At 42.3% G+C, this 19,206-nt stretch overlaps 1 protein-coding gene across 8 annotated transcripts in view; it reads left to right on the forward strand.

Annotated features, from left to right (window-relative positions):
• Window positions 1-19,206, forward strand: part of pkp4 (plakophilin 4) — a 74,790-nt gene that overhangs the window by 25,770 nt on the left and 29,814 nt on the right. For 4 of the 8 annotated variants that reach the window (XM_076746940.1, XM_076746942.1, XM_076746945.1 and 1 more), the window contains 4 exons: window positions 5,891-6,003; window positions 13,173-13,207; window positions 18,099-18,221; window positions 18,631-18,824. In XM_076746940.1, coding sequence (XP_076603055.1) covers window positions 5,891-6,003; window positions 13,173-13,207; window positions 18,099-18,221; window positions 18,631-18,824 — 465 coding nt within the window. Of the gene's footprint in view, window positions 1-5,890; window positions 6,004-13,172; window positions 13,208-18,098; window positions 18,228-18,630; window positions 18,825-19,206 lie in introns of all 8 variants that reach the window. The other 4 variants (XM_076746939.1, XM_076746941.1, XM_076746946.1 and 1 more) reach the window with 1 other exon arrangement.

Below are 19,206 nucleotides of genomic sequence, written 5' to 3' on the forward strand. Positions count from 1 at the left end.
GAGCGTGTAGTAGGAGGAGGAAGACTCAACTGTGATGATGACGGTTATTGCGTGTATATCAATGCTACGTGAATTTGGACATATCTTCAATATCAGTGAAAGAGTGGCAAGCCGAAAAGAGTATGAAGCAGTGACAGTGTGTGACTACGACGTAAGGGAAAGCTCCTGCAGTAGAAACCGAATTGCTAAATCTCTACCAGTGGGCACATGTCTACTGTTGCACAGTGTACACCGTCGTGATGCTGAACCCTGCTACCTCAGCGTTCTGCAGCGACAGTGACCACAGTGACCCAAAAACAGACCTCTATAGGCTATGTAAGGGCTATTTGACCAAGAAGGGGAGTGATGGAGAGCTGCATCAGAAGACTATATTTATTTTGCTTTCTTTACAGGTTTTTGCTTTCTGAATAAGTCCATATGTGTTGTTTTATGGTTTAAATATCTTCAGTTTTGATATACAATGCAGAGAATAATATATCGAATCCTCTGAATGACAAGGTGTGTCCAAACTTTTGACTGATACTGTAGCTGTATGACGTTTGGGGGTTTATGTGTGTGGAAGCCTCTCTTATCTAGGTATGCTGCACCACAGTCTATGTGCTGAACCAGCAGCAAGCACAAGCCACTTCAGGCATTTCAGATGGGTCTTGTATTGTCAGCATCCATAAAGATGACAAGGGAGTCTGTATATTGGTAGTGCGGTCTGCTGCCATGTGTCATCTGTTTCTTTAGGGCCCATCTGAGGACACATGGGGACAGGATCTGAATCAGCTCTTGGACTACAGGCAGATCAGACCCAACAGGCTCATTGTAATGGCAAATAAAAGCATTAGAGGCCTTGTTGGTACAGGAGAGCTGGCCACCCATTGTCCCTGTCCTCTCTTTCTACCCTAAGCCTGGTACCAACCAAGGCTGGGCCCACACCCGTTAAATAAGCATAGGCCTTGTTTTAATGGTCATTACTGCTGTGCTCAGTCTGATCGTTATGCTGAATAAATGTGTCCCATTCTGTGTAGGGGCCAAGCATGGAAATTTCAATGAATTACACAGAGCAGTGAGTACTCTCCCTCCATGGCTAATGTGAGCCCTACTTACAAGTGTGATCCTTGTCCCTATGTCATCAGACCAGGGCTCGTTTTGGCACATAGCCCTGCTATCACAAGCTAATTATGGACATATTGGATCCATATTTATAATAGTGTTAATGAGTCATGCAGAATAAGGAAAGTCTATTGATGTGTGCGAGAGAAAGAAAGCTTTCAAACTTTTTCCCCCTCTTTTTTTCCCCAAGGGAAAGCCCAAGGATGACAGAGTAAAGAGGCATGGCAGTAATCCTCAAAGCTACCTGAGAGGCCAGTAAACTCGGCATGACAGAAGGGTTGCACTGTTGTTTCATGGCTGGCTACTGGATCGGAGAGAATTGGCCACTTAATTCCATCCTCCTTTTTCTCAAAAATGTTAGCCATTCTCACCAATGGAAATAATGATGAACACAATTCAGTGAAAACAAATTTATCACGAAAAACAATAGAATTGTGCAGCTGAGAATAGTGCTGTAACCGATTCATCACGAGACTGAAAAGACCTGAAGGACAGAGCTCCATGCAGGAAGCTTTGGACTGCCTCCATGCCTCTCAATGGTACAATCCTGAATCAAAAAATGTTGGGACACTGTTTAAAACACTGATAGAAAGACAATGCAATCATTTGCAAACAAGCTGTGTGCAAACAAACCAAGAGTTCCTGAGCCCATGTAGTAATATCCTTTACACAATCATGTGTTCACAAAGTGGTGAAACTCACTCCATCCTTGCTTGTGAGTGACTGAGCCTTACCAGGATTTCATACCCAATCATGATACTATCACCTGTTACCAATGAAGCTGCTCACCTGCGGAATGTCCCAACCAGCTGTTTTTGGAGCATTCCACAACTTCCCCAGTCTTTTCTTGCTCCTCTCCCAACGTGTTTGAAATGTGTTGCTGACATGAAATTCAGCTTATATTTACAAAATCAATGAAGTTGGTCAGGTAGAACGTAATTTTTTTTTTTTTTGTCTTTGCACTGTTTTCAGTTGAGTCTATGTCAAAAAGGATTAGCAAGGTATCACATTCTGTTTTATTTGTGTTAGACAGCGCCCAAACTCTTTTGGAATCGGGGTTGTAAGAAAACAGCAGGCAGGATGCCGCCCACTATAGGCTTGGGGCAGCTCTGAATATCAGTAGTGGCAGACCTCTGTGCCATATGTCTACAGCAGATGTCTCTCTCTGCTGTGCTTGATCAAGATCACAGACCATCTAATCAGCAAGACTGAAGGCCAACTTTTTATGTGAGGTATTAAGAAAGGCATAGCTGTTTATTTCTCCCCTGGCTGCATGTACCGCTCCATAATGACAAGTGCCACCTAAGATGAAGTTGCGGGACTCGAGAAGGTGATGTGCTGCCAAACAAAACAATTGGATAATGAGCTTAAATGAAAGAAGGCACAGGAATGGTGGGCCAAGAATAGTGACATTTGCAGGAGCAGGAAATCTCTGTCTTCATTTAGACAAGACAGTTTGGTTTATCTGTCACTGTATGTTTAATCTCTGTTCCATAGGCATCTGCTACATATTCATACATGAAGTGCACACTGAAACTCAATGGTGAGTGGGTGAGAATGCATATGTATGTCAGTGTGGATTTATGCTGTATTAGTCCCACTTACAGTCATGCATATGACAATGACCTAGTGTTCTGAGACTCCCATATAGTGGGACTGAGCTGTATGTAAATGTTTGAATGTTAAGTTTCTCTCTCCTTCCTTCCTTTTATATGTCAGTATCCATGTGAGTTATACCCCTCTCTTGTCACTTTGACCTTATGTTCTCTGTCTCGCACATTGGAGGCGGAATCACACACTGGAGTAATTCTACATTTGTAATAAGCAACAGTTACACTTAATCCTCTCTGTGTGTCTGTCTCTCTCTCTCTCTCTCTCTCTCTCTCTCTCTCTCTCTCTCTCTCTCTCATCGTCTCACCCTCTTGTCACCATTATTCCGTGTCCTCCCTCTCCTCTACATCCAAGGCTGAACCTGAACCCTTGTCCTGTGTTTCCTCTGTAAAGTTATCTTCTGTGTGCCGAACCAGCAGCTAGCAGAAGCCATTTCAAGCCCCGTATATTCATTCAAGATACAGGTATCTTTGCATGAGTGCAGAATTGGTGTCATAATAGCTCAATCCTTTGACTGTCTCTGGAGGGGAACGATCCTCCGACTTGCACGACCAAATTGTCTATCACTTAGAAGGGTTCAGTCCTGGGGCTTAGCAAGAGAACTGGCCGTATTGTCGGTGACCTTCAGGCTTCGTGTGGATTTTGGAAGGATTTGGTTGAGTGTGTGCTGGACCAAGAGTTCAGATCAGATTTATTAACTAAAAGAAAGGTTTTTATAACAGTCAGTTTCTTAAAATGAACGCTGTGTCAAATGCAGCCTATGAATTGAATATGTCCTTCTCCCCTTGACGTTCTGCACATACATAGTGTCAAAATACATTTCAGATTTTCATATTTTGACTATTCATACTGAGTCATATTTGTCACATCAGTCAAGAAAAGTAAGAATGGAAAACGGAATGATTGGTTGGCATGAAAGGTTGAAATTGGCAATTTTCATGTGTCTAAATCTCTCACTGGGGGTTTTGTGTCACACGGAGGATTGATGGCCCATTTCTTCTTCTAAGTAAATCAGTGTTGTGGCCAATCTATCTCTGTCCTGCTCCTGAAGTGTATCTGCACTCTTGTGAGTGTGTGTTTGCATCAGGAATGCCTCTTAATGCTGTCATATGCTGGGCTAATGATCTGAAAATGAACATTTTATATGCTCAGTTTTTTGGTATCCAGGGGTTTTACACTGCTTTCTTGAGTGTTTGTCTCATGGCAAGTAGCAGCTCAAAGGCCAATTAAATTGGAGGAGTAAAGTTATATGTAATCAAACATGACATTTACAGAAAAAGTTGTTCAATTTTTTCTTTAATTGTTTGGTTCCACCAATATTTTCAAAGGCATGGCATATTTATCTGTCACTGTGGTATTATTAGAGACGGCACCATTTTTTTTAAGCTTGGAACTGAATTTCTGTGATTTGGAGTTTAGTTTCTGTGTTTCCTCTTCATACTTTGAAACTGATATCAGCATCACCACAGCAGTACTGGAGATGTATTTGCTGTGTTAATATGCTGCTAATGCAAACTAAACATTTTTTGCTGCATCTTAGCATTAAAAGCTTTCCACCTGGAACCCCTAGGAAGCTTTTATTGAGAAACAGCTACAGGACATTCTTTTTATCAGTCCTGAAGATTTGTGGTGCTTTGTAAGCTGCGCTATTGTTCAGTAAAAACTGGTTTACACAACAAGATGTGGACATATTCTGCACTATTTTGTCAGTGGATTGGGTTTGAATATTGCAAAAGGAGAATGTTAGCGGAGGATATAGCCCCTGTGAGGCACAGGGTTTTACTATCTTTTGTGCAAACTAACAACAACCTCCACCACATGACGAAGGTGAACAATAGTCTGTCTCCATACCATGCTGTTCTTCTTATATCGTTGACGTGTGTATATGTTCATTTCACCACCTATATCATGCATCTGAGGTGCAAACATTTTCTTCGGGATAAATTAAGATTCATCAGGACAAGATATAATCGGGGGTTGCTCGTGGCACTGCACGGGTATCCCCGCCGCATGAAAAAAAGTCGGAATGTTAAGGAAATAGGACTTAGCAGTTTTCCCTCCTGCATGCTCCCTCTCACTGCAGTCAAGCTTCACGTATCTACAACTGAGGTGGAGGAGAGGGGAGCAGTGGAGGATATCAAGCAATAGTTTGGGGGAGGGGTGGGCAGAACATGTCTACAATATAAAGGGAAATTTCAATGCGCCCTCAGGGAACATTTGAGAGTAGGTGTGAAAAGTAGGCTGGTCTAAGTGCCACAGGCTGACTAAACTTCCTCAGACAGGTCACAAAAGAAGCTGAGAGCCAGTGTGTGTGTGTGTGTGTGTGTGGGTGGGTGTGTGTGTGTGTGTGTGTGTGTGTGGGGCTGTGAGTGTATGCCGCTGGCTCTGAATGTAATTGACCATGATAATGGACATTATAAGGGACAACTAAGGATAGCAAGGCGACGGTCCTGCCATCTGTACATAGAGTTATGGTGAGCGAGGCCTTTTTGCAAGAACATAAGTGTTGGTGCTGGAGTGCAGATACTCTTTATACTGCCATGGTAGTGATGTGGGTGAGTAAAAAGGTATTCCTAAGGTATGCAAATATGTGTGTGTGTGTGTGTGTGTGTGTGTGTGTGTGTGTGTGCGCAGACCTGTTTTATCATCAGCAATCATTTTCTGTGTACAAAAGACCCTGTGCGTGTCTTGTAAGTGTCATGATGCAGTCCTTGAAGCTAGAGAGCTGTGCAAGTAATAGCATCGCTCAGGCTAGATAATTAGTCAAATGCTGATTTCTACTCGACTCCCATAGGAACAGTGCCACCAAGGCTAAATATCACCCACTGAAGTGGTGCTTGTCTCTGTGTGGGCTGGAAAAATGGCAGTACCGTATAGCTTGTGTGCGGTGTGTACCCCCTAAGTTTGTGTGGGAATGTACATGGTGCCTATTTTTTAAAGCCACTTGTGAGCAAACGTGGATTTTGCTTGTTTGCAGTGCCTTAAGCTCCTGTTTTGTGTCATTATTAACCTCCATGCCACGATGAAGCACAACACTGGAGCAAACTGTCAGCCGGCCAGCCTCATCTTGACTTCAAATTTGTCATATCTGTCAATAAAAGTATGTAAAGCTCTCTCTGATGAGAATGTACTCCTGACCCTCAGGCCCATGCCTTTTTTTGTCTGTGTTTATTTGCAGGAGCTCCAGTTTGAGCGGCTAACCAGGGAGCTGGAAGTGGAGAGGCAGATTGTGGCCAGTCAGCTGGAAAGATGCAGACTCGGGGCCGAGTCACCAGGCGCTGGTAGCAGCAGGTAATGAGAAGATACACACACACACAAACACAGAGCCACAATCCAACACATGGCTTTTTCATCCTTCACAGCAGTGGCCATATTCCATAGTGTAACCTTATGGCATAGTGATGGAGCAACCCAGTGTGCTGAAATCTGATTGGGCTGTAAATCTAGACATAGCAAATCCTGTTTGTTGTTTTGAAATAGAATTGCTCCATTGTTATCTAAGCTCATCAGAAACACAGTCACATCAGTGCAGAATTTTTTTCCTGCCTAAAGACTCAAGTCGCTTTTAAGTTTTAAGCTGAAATGAAAATATATACAACTGACTTTGTAGGCAAAGTGTTAAGCCTATGTTTATCAGTGACAGCATGTGTATGCGTCTGCGAATGTGCATGATAGTGGAGTGTTGTTTGCTCAGTGAAGCGCTGCCGTCAGTGTGGAAGGAGTATGGAGCTTCTGAGTTTGTTCTGGGAACTCATTCCCACTTCATCAGCTACGGCACTAGGCTGCCTGATCATCACACCTCAGTGACCGCACATTCTGTCCTGTCTGCTGTGGCGCAGACATATCAGGTTCATTTGTACAGCTCAATACCGCGTACAATCTCCCAGCGGGCTTCACAGACCCACTGTGAAGATGGGTTGACACTAGTCTTATATTATTAGACAGCTTTGATGGTTTACCTTAATGTCATTTGTGGAAGATGCAGAAGACGTCAAGATGCAGCAATATACAGGAATGCTAGTGGCATGGACCAATAACAGCTGTAAAAACCAGTACTGGTATTTTTCCAAAATGGTTTGAACAGCTAATAAAGTACTGCAGAATAATAAAGTGTCAAGGTTAAAAAATATGAGATAGACCTAACCTTGATATGTTCGTCTGTGTTTTACATTGAAAGTTATATAAAGGTGGTTTGAAAAATGTCTTTGTGTGTTGTAACATTCATGCACTTGCTAAGCAAGTAATATGAGGACCGTCTTTGAGGTCTGGTTAGGAATGTAATTCCTTAAAGTGGCAAGGGAAATTACAATAGAGGTTAATAGACTGTGACATTTAAGAGATTGCTTAATGGTCAGATTTTTCAGGAAAATGAACATGCTGGTTCTTTGTTGCTTTTGCTTATTTGAGGCCAGCAGTTTTGATGGCACAGCATTCTGCTGTATTATGTGGGAATTTTACTAATGATTAATCAGCCGTTGAACAAAAAGTGTTTGTCATCTCATGTGTAGTTGGAAAGTTTATGGTTTGAATTTAAGATTGTTGATTAGAGGTCTTCACAGGTAGACCAGAGCCTGAGACCTAATTGGGAATCCGTACGGGTTCGGATCCACATTTTATACAGTCAGCCAGGTCTGGGTCAACATCATCATGACAGCAAGTGGACTTTAAAGCTGAAATAATGAGTTGATTAGTCATGTTGCTTCAGTCAGTGAGAGAGCAGAAGAGAAAACCTGGATGTATTTTACAAGCTTTCTCGAGGAGGATGGATGATGCATCATGGCAAGGCACATGGAAGAAGGTTACTCATGTTACATTAGCTAAGGCACAGAGTTTTGTTTTGACAACTTCTAAATTAATGTTTACTTGTCAATAGTAATAAGCTGTGAAATCAGTGATAAAGGGGTCTGGGTCCAGGTCCTAGCTTTCAAACAATAGTTGGATCTGGTTTGGTTCCAAGGAGTACGTTTCTGGGTCTTTTTGGGTTCTCTTTTTGGGAAGACCTCTATTTTTGACAAAAGGATATAATGTTGAGACTTCAAATTGAACAGTAAGTCATTTGCAGTTTGGTAGTTAACCGCCATCTTTTTCCCCAACATCCCCTCACAGTGCGCGATTATTGACACTCTTTCGAACTAGATGAGCAGTACTGTGAAAGGTGTCGATTACTCTGCTGACATGCTGGAGGCTTGACCATCACCCAAACTGCAGTAAGCATTCTGATACCAGGTTTGAGCTGCATTTGTTCTCAAATGGATCATGATACAATTGGGATATATCCGGATACATGACACTTGGTCGCCGCTTGCTGGTTCAGCAGAGGCTGTAATGGCTCTCTGTGGTCTCTTCTGGCTTTGTGATGCTCTTACACGATGCATTCTTGCACTCCAGCCTGCATAGCTGCCAAAAGGGCACCCACCAACTACCAGCAAATTGCAGTACTCAAGAGTAAGAGCGTCCATTTCCCCTTTCTCCCTTTTTAGAGAGGCGCAGGTATGGTGCAGCTTCAAGTGCTGCCAAAAAGGTCTGGACAACAGCTCTCTGAAAATATTCACAGTCAGGCTCTTTGCTTTCATTTCCTCTTTAAGAAGTACTGTATTTTAGACCTCAGTTTTAATGTATCCAACCACGCCAGCGATCAGATTTAGAGATATAAGTGACACACTTGCTTTCCTGTGTTTGTGCTGCAGCCACTCACACACGCATTTACGTTTAACATACTAAGTGGCATCAAGATTAATTTTAGAATCAAAGCTAGAGGACCAAGCAATCTTTTTATGCGTAATCTAATGACTGTCTAAAAATATGAACCTCTCTTTTTTTTTTTACCAGTCACAGTGAAAATCAGTATTGTCTTATTCACCGGCCCGTCGTTGGCAGCTGAGAGGCTTGGCAGCATCAGTCTCTTGATATTGAGTGAATGACCAGCATTGAATGTCACCCTTTATTTATTTTTTCCCTTTTTTAAGCTTATTTCTGCATAATACAGCCATACACAGCCTAAAGTAGGTCTATATTGTATTTAATTTCTCAGGGACAGGGACGGGGACCTTTGTATATATATTTATATCTGTATCTAATAGAGACCGGCTTTTATTTCTTATATCCCTGCATTATAAGTTCTTTTCAGAATGAATACATATTTTCAGTGAGAAACCTTGCCTGTCTATCTATTCCTCTCTGTTTTGTAAATTTACTTAACTGGTGAGTAAGAGCTGTATTTTGTTAAAACGAGAAACTCTTATGTCCACAATAGATGTGGCTGTTCTGGCTCGTGGTGTTGCTCTAAAAGGGGCACACATCCCGAATCGGTATGCTGTAAAATGCTACTATTCAACTTAAAAAACCTTTGAAGAAATGTGATGGAACTCAGGCTGCTTCGCTTTTGACCGAAAGGCCTAAATTTAGCTGCCTCCCTGCCAAAAAGTCCCTGTTTCAGGCACAGGACTGCACTTTCTATTAACCTAGGAATTATCTGAATGGAAAGTGTTGTTCAGAGCTCAGTCACAAGCCTCTTTTTTAACCTCTGTATAGCTTTTTTTTTTTTTTTTTTCTCAAGCACTAGTTGCTACTAATATCAGTAATAAGGGTGAAAATCTCTGGCTATTTTTGTGGACGCCATAATAAATGTTATTTGTTAAGCAAAAGTCAATCACCTTTAAACACTCCTCTGCTGCATCATCGACTGGTGTTTGCAGGATCCCTCTCCACCCCTGCATGTCTGTTGTGTGACTGGTGCATTGGTGGTTATTGGTGTGTATGTTTAAAATGCATCTCACTTAAAGTTGTTTTAAGTCTGTTACTCGCCTGATCTTCACAACTCTTCAGATGTGAAGAGAACGCAAGCAGGGATTTGCAAAATGGATTAGCAGTTCCTGATTTAATTCCAGGGTTTAGTTCCTGGGACTGTTCAGTCACAAGGGGACATGATTACCCGTAAAGTGATACGAGGCTGCGGTTGATTTTGAACATTTGGTCTGACTTAGACCGTTTTCACTCTGCCCTTGTATTTAAATTGACTAAATGACCCGCTGCCTAGCTGTGCATCCTGATTTATTTTACTTAAGCTTTTAGTTGTAGCAGAAAAATCAATACTTTTTCCTCTTCAGTTAAATTTCGAGTTTGGATCTAATTATTTTGGATACAGCCCTAAACAGCAGTGAAGTACTTTCCTTTGACCTTACCTCACCATAGCCATAGAGATACCGGTACTTTCCAAGTCACGTGTCTTTTGCATGCAATTGGACACAAGACCTATCAGAAATAATGGGTATAAAATCAGGTCTCACCAGCAGAAATGTGACTAAGCTATCCAGGTTTCTTTTTTTTCCCATTTCTAATAATGATCCAAGTTTCCTATGTGCATGTTTCAGAAATCAACTACATGTAAACGCAGCCGCTTGTCACACTGGGGGACCAGTAGCCATCCCCTACTCCCCAGGGACTGCATAAAGAAAACATGTAACACCATTTTCACACCTTTCTTTCAAGCCAGAGAAGGACAAGTAAAATGGCTGTCACTAAACATTTGTGTGTGAATGGAAATTAGCTTTAACCATTGGGGTCACACTGCTTGGCTCAATAGCTCAGCAGGACGGCAGCAGAGGCGACAGCACACTTAAAGATTCTGATGGGAGTCATTACATTTCATGACACCTCCAGAGCTGACCACTCCCTTCTCTTCTACAAGCACACGGGGGGTGGTCATCAAACCTGACCTCTGGCAAAAAACCCTAAAAGATGCGACCTCCACTCAGCCAAAGGGTTTGATGGGAAATAAAGTGTCCTGTCAGGGTTAGGCCTGCTGTTTATCAGCATCGGCAGTTTTACAATCATTTTACGCTGCCTTCACCCAGCCAGCCGGTCGGCATGCAGTACGCATGGTGCATCGTCATTATGGTAGCCGTTCTTCTACTTCATCTGCCATGGTTCAGTGGAGCACAACTCACCCAACTTCCTCTTTTTAATTGCCTGCGTTCTCATTAAAATTCTGAGAGCCATGCTTCTTAAAGCTCATTGAGTGTCACCTTAGATGGAGAAATAGCAGCAGTTGCAACATCAGGCGCTTGATAATAATGACCAGCAAATAGAGGATATTAATAAGAGAAGGGTGGGAACATTGCTCCGAGGTCTCCTGTTTGGCCTCTGCCTGTCGTTAAAACCAGTCTTGGAAAAATGGCTTTGAGAAAGGGGACAGCTTTCCTTTCCCTTTGGTCAGGACGTATTTTCATAGGTACATACCTATGGTGAGTTTATTAGGTGGCTATTAAGACGGCTTGCGTGACTGTTCTGCATTTTCCTTTCTGCTGAAGGCTTGACTCTAAGTAATGTCAGGATCTCTTTGCAGTTCCACTTTAGTTTTGTTAAGCTTTCAGGGTATATTTACAGTACAAACCTCTTCTAGTAATGACTGGTTATAATTTAGTTTCAGTTTTCTGTTTATGGTTGAATTTGCATTTTTATAACCATCCTGAGGTAGGATTTAACAAGGTTAAAAAGAGTGTTTTCTGCTAAAGATTCAAGTGTTTTCTTGATCATGATCTACTAGCATTGATCATGAGCTGAATTTACTTTTGTGGTAAAGGGTCATGCCGTGCTTTTAGCGGTTAACTGCACAGGCTACACTTCAGCTGACGTGTGCCTCCTGAAAAATATAACTACACCTATAACCACAGCGAGTGAGGTACAACATGGAGACAACAGGAACTGTGATTGGTCAACATAAGTTGCTTGTGTTCTCTTCTGTTTCTGATGCTGTACGAGATTGTTCAGAGTGAAAATATCATTAAGGAAGTTGAAAAGAAACTCTCAGTAATCTCCTTTTCAGTAACACACATCAAGCGAAACCATTACACTGCAGACCTGTGCACCAAGATTGCTGCTCTCTATGACTGAATGAACATAAACACATTGTGCAGCAGTAGTTTTCAGGAATGAGACGTGGCAAAATAACATTAAGTTACCTGGGTATGGCTCCTGTTGTAAGAATGTGCATAGTCACTTTGTATCACACAGTAAATGAATGGATTCAAACCGAGCTACTTTGGGAAATACAATATAGGTATGACCACCCCTGATTATGCACAATCCAAGTATCTAGCATTGCAGTGTCGATGTCAGTTGGTGACATCAGAAGCTCGACTCTCAATCATAACCTACACCACTGAAATGAATGGCAGAACTCCCTTTAACCCCTTTCATCAGCTATAAATCCAGCAATATAGTTTTCAAAGCAGAAAAATGGCAGGAAAAGCAGTTCTTCCCACAGCTTGCTCCTCTGTTTGGTGGGATTGGATACTTCTTAACCAGTAAAACTCCAGCTAAAAATGTTGCCTTGGAGCCTTCCTGCTGTCGGGGTTTGATAACTCAGGCCAAATGTGACATGATCATTTGTCAGAAGACATCTCACGTTTCTCTCGCAACCCAGCTCAAAACAATGTGTACAACAAAAGAGGAGTCAGTGACGTGGGGTAGCCCACCAGAAAACCACAGACAAAAACATCAGGCACGTTTCATAGCGACTGTGAGGCCCCAGACATTTTCCAAATGAGATCAAGAGCGCAGTAGGGCAATTAAAAGCTGGTGACAATATGCAGATTCTGACAATTCATTTGGGATCTTTTCGGGATGTGTGCCATTGTCTACTGGCGGCTTGGTCTGACTCTCTCCTTCTCTCGCTATTAAGCGTCATCCTTCATCCACTGATCTAGGACGATTCATCATCAATCACCACATGCTGTCACAAGATCCTTTCTGTTTATGCCGCTTGGTATCCTCAGCGGTTGTGGCTGAGTAATAGTCACAAACCACCATCGCACTGTGGCTGGACCATTATTATCCTGCCTGCACTATTCTCTAGAGACTGAGCATCCCTGTGAGATTCTCTCTTTGCTGCACTATACACTGGCATGCATGTCAGGATTATGTTAGGATGTCAGGACGCTCTGTGCTTGTACACTTGTGTGTGCAAATGTACTGTGTGATCACTTCTGATTTCCTATAGTAGCTTGCCTCGTTCGTCTGTGCTCAGTTTCAGCTCCCATCAGGGTTTCTTCCATCCCCTGGCCCTTTGTGCTTTTTGGCTTGGCGTGTTTATTAAAGCTGCAGGTGAAAAACAGCTTCCAGTCCTACATTTATAGTTTTTTGATGGGTCCTCAAACAAAATACTAGCTGTCACCAAAGGCACCTTTAGGCCTTGATAAACACAGATGACAGCAATGGACTTTATATGTGAGTTGTAAACATTAAATCTGCACTTAGGCGATACACTCTGACCCGCTAGCTGTTTTATCTCAAACACAGTGATTACTATCAGTGACCCTGCTGTGAAAGGCCCTAGGAAAAACTATATGAAGTCCCAACATGTCTCTTGCAGATGATTTCACTCGTGTATTTCACTGTGGTGTTTCTGCCTTGTACTGCATGTATTCATTTTCTTCATCTCCTCTTTTCGCCTCGTACAGCTCGTCTGAGAAGTCCCTGCCTTGGAGGACTGCAGGTATGTCAACTCAAACACTAAAATGATTGGATAGCTCTCCCTCTTCCTTTTTTTTTTCATGTTTACCCTGTGTACATGCATTCAGAACACCTTTCATGTCATTGGTAGGAGTATTGAGGCAAACGTAACCCCCGCCTCACCCTGCACCCAGACCTGAAGCAACCACAGAATTATGCTTGCTGCAGTATTTGTCAAACTATTAACTTGGAACAGCAAATTACTGCTCACTCCATTAAGTTTTACTCTAAGGTAATGGGTCACAAGGCCACCTACTTTCTCTGGGTCACAAAATACACGGACGTATTTACTCACTACATGGTGGAAGCAGCCTGTTTCTCTGTGTCTTGTATATGACGCTGGCTTACATTCTCAAAGTATTCATATTTAGTTTCCGTTCATGTTTGATGCAGATTAAGACCTAAAGTTAGTGGTCAGTAACCACCATAAATACCATGTGCTTCCATGTTTTGGTTTTACCTTGTGAGGTCCACTCTAATTGACAGTGGATGAGACAGCTCTGTTCAGTATTATGGAGATAAAACAGTGACATGTAACATAAGTAAGGCCTAACTGTTCAGCTAAGTGCTTTTGAATTATTGTATAATATTGTCTGCAGTGTGTGCGTGTGTCCGTGCAGACGTGTTTTACATTTCCACAATAATCATTGCAAACATGAGCCTTTCCAACCAAGCTCACAGTAATGGACAGCCTAAGGCGTGTGCTTGTTTTAATATTTACTGAGCTATTTCTGCCCACTCACACACAACACCATCAGTGACAGGGAGCGGAAGGATCTCTCTCAGACCCCTTTGGTCTGTGTTTGTTTAGTCCACATCCTTGGAAGGATCTTCAGCAGAGAACAGATAATGAATTGAATATACTAATGTATTTCATGGCTTATTAATTGCGTAGTGGAACTTAGTGAATTTCTGCAATGGTCATTAATCTTTTATTGTCGATCCCGTCAGAAGAGCCCATGGGAGGTTATAGTTGTACACATGCGCTGGGAATATTAATACTACACGCTTTTCTCATTTGTTGCCCACTCCCCATTTCCTTGCTGAATGCATTTCATTAGTGTTGGAACAGAGCCGGGGACTAATCACAATCACTGTTTTGCTTCAAATTGATTTCTCATTGTACCTTAGATGACAAATGATAGTCAGATGTGGTAATGTACTTTTTCCAATCTGAATGAATTAAGGTCTAGATGTGTGGCACAGAGCATAATAGGCCATGCTTGTCTGTGAGGCCCCGTGAGCCACTGTATGTCTCCACTGTCTGAGAGTTTAGGATAGAAGTGTTACTGTGGAAACAAGCCTTTTAGCCCCAGGAAATGTCAATGCAGTCACACCTCATGTCCACTGAGAGTAGAAGACAAATACGCAAAGAATGAAATCTTTCTCTCTGTTTCTGTTTCTGTCCCCTGTCTCTTTCTGTTTAGCTGCTTTTTCTTCTTCAGACATGACAGTTTAACGTGTCAAAAGCCATGACCCCATGTCATTTTTGATAAAAACCACTGCGATATGCAGACTCAGGATATGCATGACATGAGTCAGCTGATTCTTTATCGTTTTTAAAAAGCAATTTGTAGGTTGAATTTCTGACTGAATTTGCACTTAAGGTTTCATGCAAATTATGCTTTGAAAAGTTAATACACCATTTACATGTTTTTTATAAGCCCTAATAGCAGACATTCAAAGAAAGAATAGCCATTCAATACTAAGTTTGATATGGCATGATATATGATTGTAAACGTTACCACATTGTGAAGTGAAACATCACAGAGATAGGTTTCAGTTGCTCTCATCAGTCACTCACCAAGACACCTGCCTCCACTGCTCTCCACTGGTTCTCCTGACAACGCGGCTCAATTTCTCATTGATGACAATTATTTCTCCTTAATCCCTCTGGTTCCAGCCTCTTGCATGCTTAACAGACTTCAAACTATAAGGCTATGGTCATTTATATCCTTATGAATATGTAATTTCAACCTCACCTGTCTCAAAATTAGCACTCTCCATTATGTGATATCTTTTTCGAAATCCACATCATTTTCCAACACATTAATTAACTGAGGGCGGCAACCTAAAAGTTACTCATTAAATCCTATAAAACACCTACAAAAGGAACCATCCATAGTTTAGAAAAGGCCAGGCAGTGTCAAAAAAATGCTTGGCAGGTAATTGGATGAACCATCTGTCTGTCACCACCTGTCAGGGGCTAACTTCAATCAATCAGATCAACAAACCATGTGATGTAGTAGGAGAGCAAAATTCTTGCTGAAGCCAGTCAGGAGAGGAGTGAAAACATCTTTCCCATAGAGAAGCCGTCAGTGCTGTTCTTTGCTCCTCTCTCAAGAAATACTCTCCAGTTCTGATAAAAGTCATTATAGCAGCATCTACGCTAACCACTTTCACAGCTGCCATTGCTGCATTTCAACAAACACACCTAAACCACACCCATAGCTGCCAGTAGCTCTCAGAGAATGCTGATTGGTCCAAATGACTGCAGTTCAGCCACAAGCGCATAACTTGAAGCCTGGCAAAATGGCTTCACACTGGCTCAGGTGATCTTGTGTGATCTTGTGTGATCTCGTGAATTCAGCTGCCCCGCAAGGTAACTACAAAATAGCACATGAGGGAAATGGGAATAAAACTCTTATTAGACATAGATAAATCTGCGTGGGTGCTGCTGGACTTAGCAAACAAGGCAGCGGTACTCTAGTTCCAATATATTAATAATAGACGAGATAGTGTATTAGGGCCGCAGGGTGCTTAGACAGCCAGGGTTACCAAAGCAAGAGCAAGTGCAAAATAAGTTTTAAAATTCATCACAGAGGTGACCTGTTTGAGAACAGATAACTCTGTTCAACAACTCTGACAACATTAAATTATTACATATAAGAGACCTAGCTGTGGACGCCAAAAGCCCCTGCCAAGCATGGATATTCAAAGCCAGTAATGTTTCATCTTCAATGTGTGAAGAAAAAGGGGCTTCTGTCCCTCTCTGTCTTGCTGTCTCCCTCTCTTCCTGTTCTCCACTGTTCCGGCTTTTTGGCATCTCATTTATCAAACAGGGTCAAGGCTCAGTATAAAAACCCTGTGGTCTGAAACGACACGCTGTGTGCCAGACACGGAGTCACTGCCAGGATGGAAGGAGACAAAAGACTTGTTCAGAAATGTCATTACTTGCGTTTAAAGGACATATAAATTTGATCTTATAGAAGCGTCTCGTTGCACTGTAAATAGTCTCTTTCATCACCCAGATTAAAATTTTAATTATGTCACATGTGATCTTTTTATGAGCTTTCTCTCTGCGTGAGGGGGGTGTAAGTACAACGAAAAGAATGAGACTGGTCCGTCCACTGCACCCAGGTGCCGTGTGCTTTTCAGATGGTTTCCTATAATATTTTGTACAGTGTCCTGTAGTTATTTGTCTGTAGGCCTATTGATCTGTCGTGGCAGTAAGGTTTGGACTACATTCACACGGCAGCTCTAGCATGAACAAAACGCAGTTCAAATGCAACGGCAGCACAGCAGGTTTGGCATTGACATGAGTGAGGCTTTGTGACAGCGTAGTTATACTGATGACTAATGTAGCCTACATTTCTTAACTAGGCTGTTTTCATACACTTACATTGTTTCCCTGATCGAATGTCATCTGATTCTGTCAACTTAGAAAAGTCTAATTAAGTCTTCCTGTAATGCTCTGGTTTTATGGGCTAAATTACAAATACATTACATGCATAAATTCAGAAGATCATTCACATTTAAAAAATATTAGCTTTGTCATTTCCCTCCTGAATTTAGTCCCAACTATATGTATACAAAATTAAAAATGAAATAAAATGGAAATATCAACACTGTTGTCATGATTTCCCATTATTGTTTTTGTAATAATTAAAAGGTCCCACATAAATCTTTTGTCATTCTGTTAAAAATACAAATGAGAGAGACAAAGAAAGAGACAGCAAGTGAGCAAGTGATACTTCAAGACTAAACAGAAACTGAAACTTTAAATTTATGAGGCTGTTATTTCAAACAGGGTTATGCATTGAATCACAAATAGCACTGTTGAGCGTGATACATTCGGCAAATCGTGAGGATGTTTGATACAGACAGGACTTGCTGTAGTCACTGTACCGGCACAACAGGCCTTTTACAATGTGTATTCTGACAGTCTGACTCGAGACCCGCTCCAGTCCCATCTGTAAAGGGACAAACACCCTGACATCGTCAGAGGTGGGAGTGCAAAGTGCCAGGTTGCCAAACACACTAGGCCTGTGTGTCAATAGATTTATTCAACAGGTCAGCTTGGGCAACAAGGCGCCTTCTTCACGGGGTTCGACTTTCACTCTCACACCAGTTAACTGGGCAGGATTTGACAGAGCCCGGCTGCCAATGTTTGCCTCCCTGTTCCCCTCCGCTTGCTGTCCATTGTTCTAGTGATTGCAGAGTAACCCATTGACACCGGTCACGCTTAACTAGATTGTGATTATGGAGAAACATTGTGCACAGCGACATTAGAGGGCTAATTCCAGTTCCTGTTTGCCTCGCTGGTAGTTGACATGCACAGAGAGGGTGGGTGCGGGGAAATGTTAAAAGCAGTGAAACTATTCGGAGCATGGCTGTATACACAGTTGAACTGACTTGCTACCCAATTTTACCATCCCAAATTAGTCTGGCAGTAAAATTTAATGACACCAACTGTACACAAGCATGAAACTAATGTTGCATAAATTGTGTTATTGTTTCCTCTCAACTCCAACAAATCTTGACTGCTTTAATGGCTGTTATAATCTTTCCATCCAAAGCTAAAACTCTGTTATTGTTCCAGACTCAAAGCTCTTCCCCTTCGTCTGACTCCCTGCTCTGCTGTGTCTTCCCAGATGCCTCCGCCTCAGGGGACACAAAGTCTCGGGTGACTGACAGCTCCCAGTCGCCCAGCTACCGCATCAGGACTGAGTCAGAGCAGGTGTCTCTGTACTCCCCCGAGCAGTCCCTCCATGAAAGTGAGGGTCTGTTATTGCCTTCTCTTCATTTTCTGCTAATCTTTTTTCTCTCTAACCTACATCTTTACTTTCTAAAATTCCTCAGCTGCAAATGGTTTCTTTACTCCTCTCTCCGTGACATGGAGTGCTGTTTCGTCTTACACCTTTTGCTTTTCCATGCTGATTCTTGATGCTTTGAGTGTCACGGAAAACAACCGATCCCTCATCGCAGCTTATGAAAGGCTGAATGATGTGCCATGGCACACTGAATCACTGGGTGTTAGAACAGTTCTCCCCCTCCTGTGCCATTTGTCATTAGTAATGCTGTCTAGGTAAAGGTCGTGTCTATCATGAAACCATTTCTGATGTCTCTGTCTCCCGTTCCTGTCCTCCCTCTCTCTCTGTCACTCTCTCTCTCTCTCTCTCTCAGGGTCGGCAGGGAATTCGCGTAGCTCAACTCAGATAAACTCGTACTCGGACAGCGGCTACCAGGACGCCAGCAGCGGCTACCTCAGCAGCCAGAACCTGGGAAAGGCTGAGCTGAGGATGCAGCACTCCTTCCCGGGTGCTGGCACTGGTACCCTGGTGAGGAATGCTAGGGCTGAGGGCCAGACTTCAACCCAGGTACTGCCAGCAACTGCATATTGCTCTTGTCAAGCACAAAATATGTCTGTGCATGAGTTATCTTCTGAACAACACTACAATATAGACAGCATATTTTGAATTGTAATGGTCATTGTTCACAGTGTTCAGGAGTTTAATTACATTACTGACTATAAGCTTTCAATTCATGGGAAACACCCAATTTCTCCTTTTTTCTGAGGAGATAGCAATGAAATGCTCCAGGGCACAGGAGGTGCACACTACACTGCAACATAAACATGCTTCATACAGCGCTGTACACAGAGACCACTGAGAAACCAAATGGCACTGTCACAGACAACAGAGGGGGGTGGAAAAGAGAAAATAAATATGGCCCAGAGTAAAGTTATGCTCTGTAATGAAT

The sequence above is a fragment of the Chaetodon auriga genome, chromosome 13 (assembly GCF_051107435.1).
Source record: "Chaetodon auriga isolate fChaAug3 chromosome 13, fChaAug3.hap1, whole genome shotgun sequence".
Classification (NCBI taxonomy): domain Eukaryota; kingdom Metazoa; phylum Chordata; class Actinopteri; order Chaetodontiformes; family Chaetodontidae; genus Chaetodon; species Chaetodon auriga.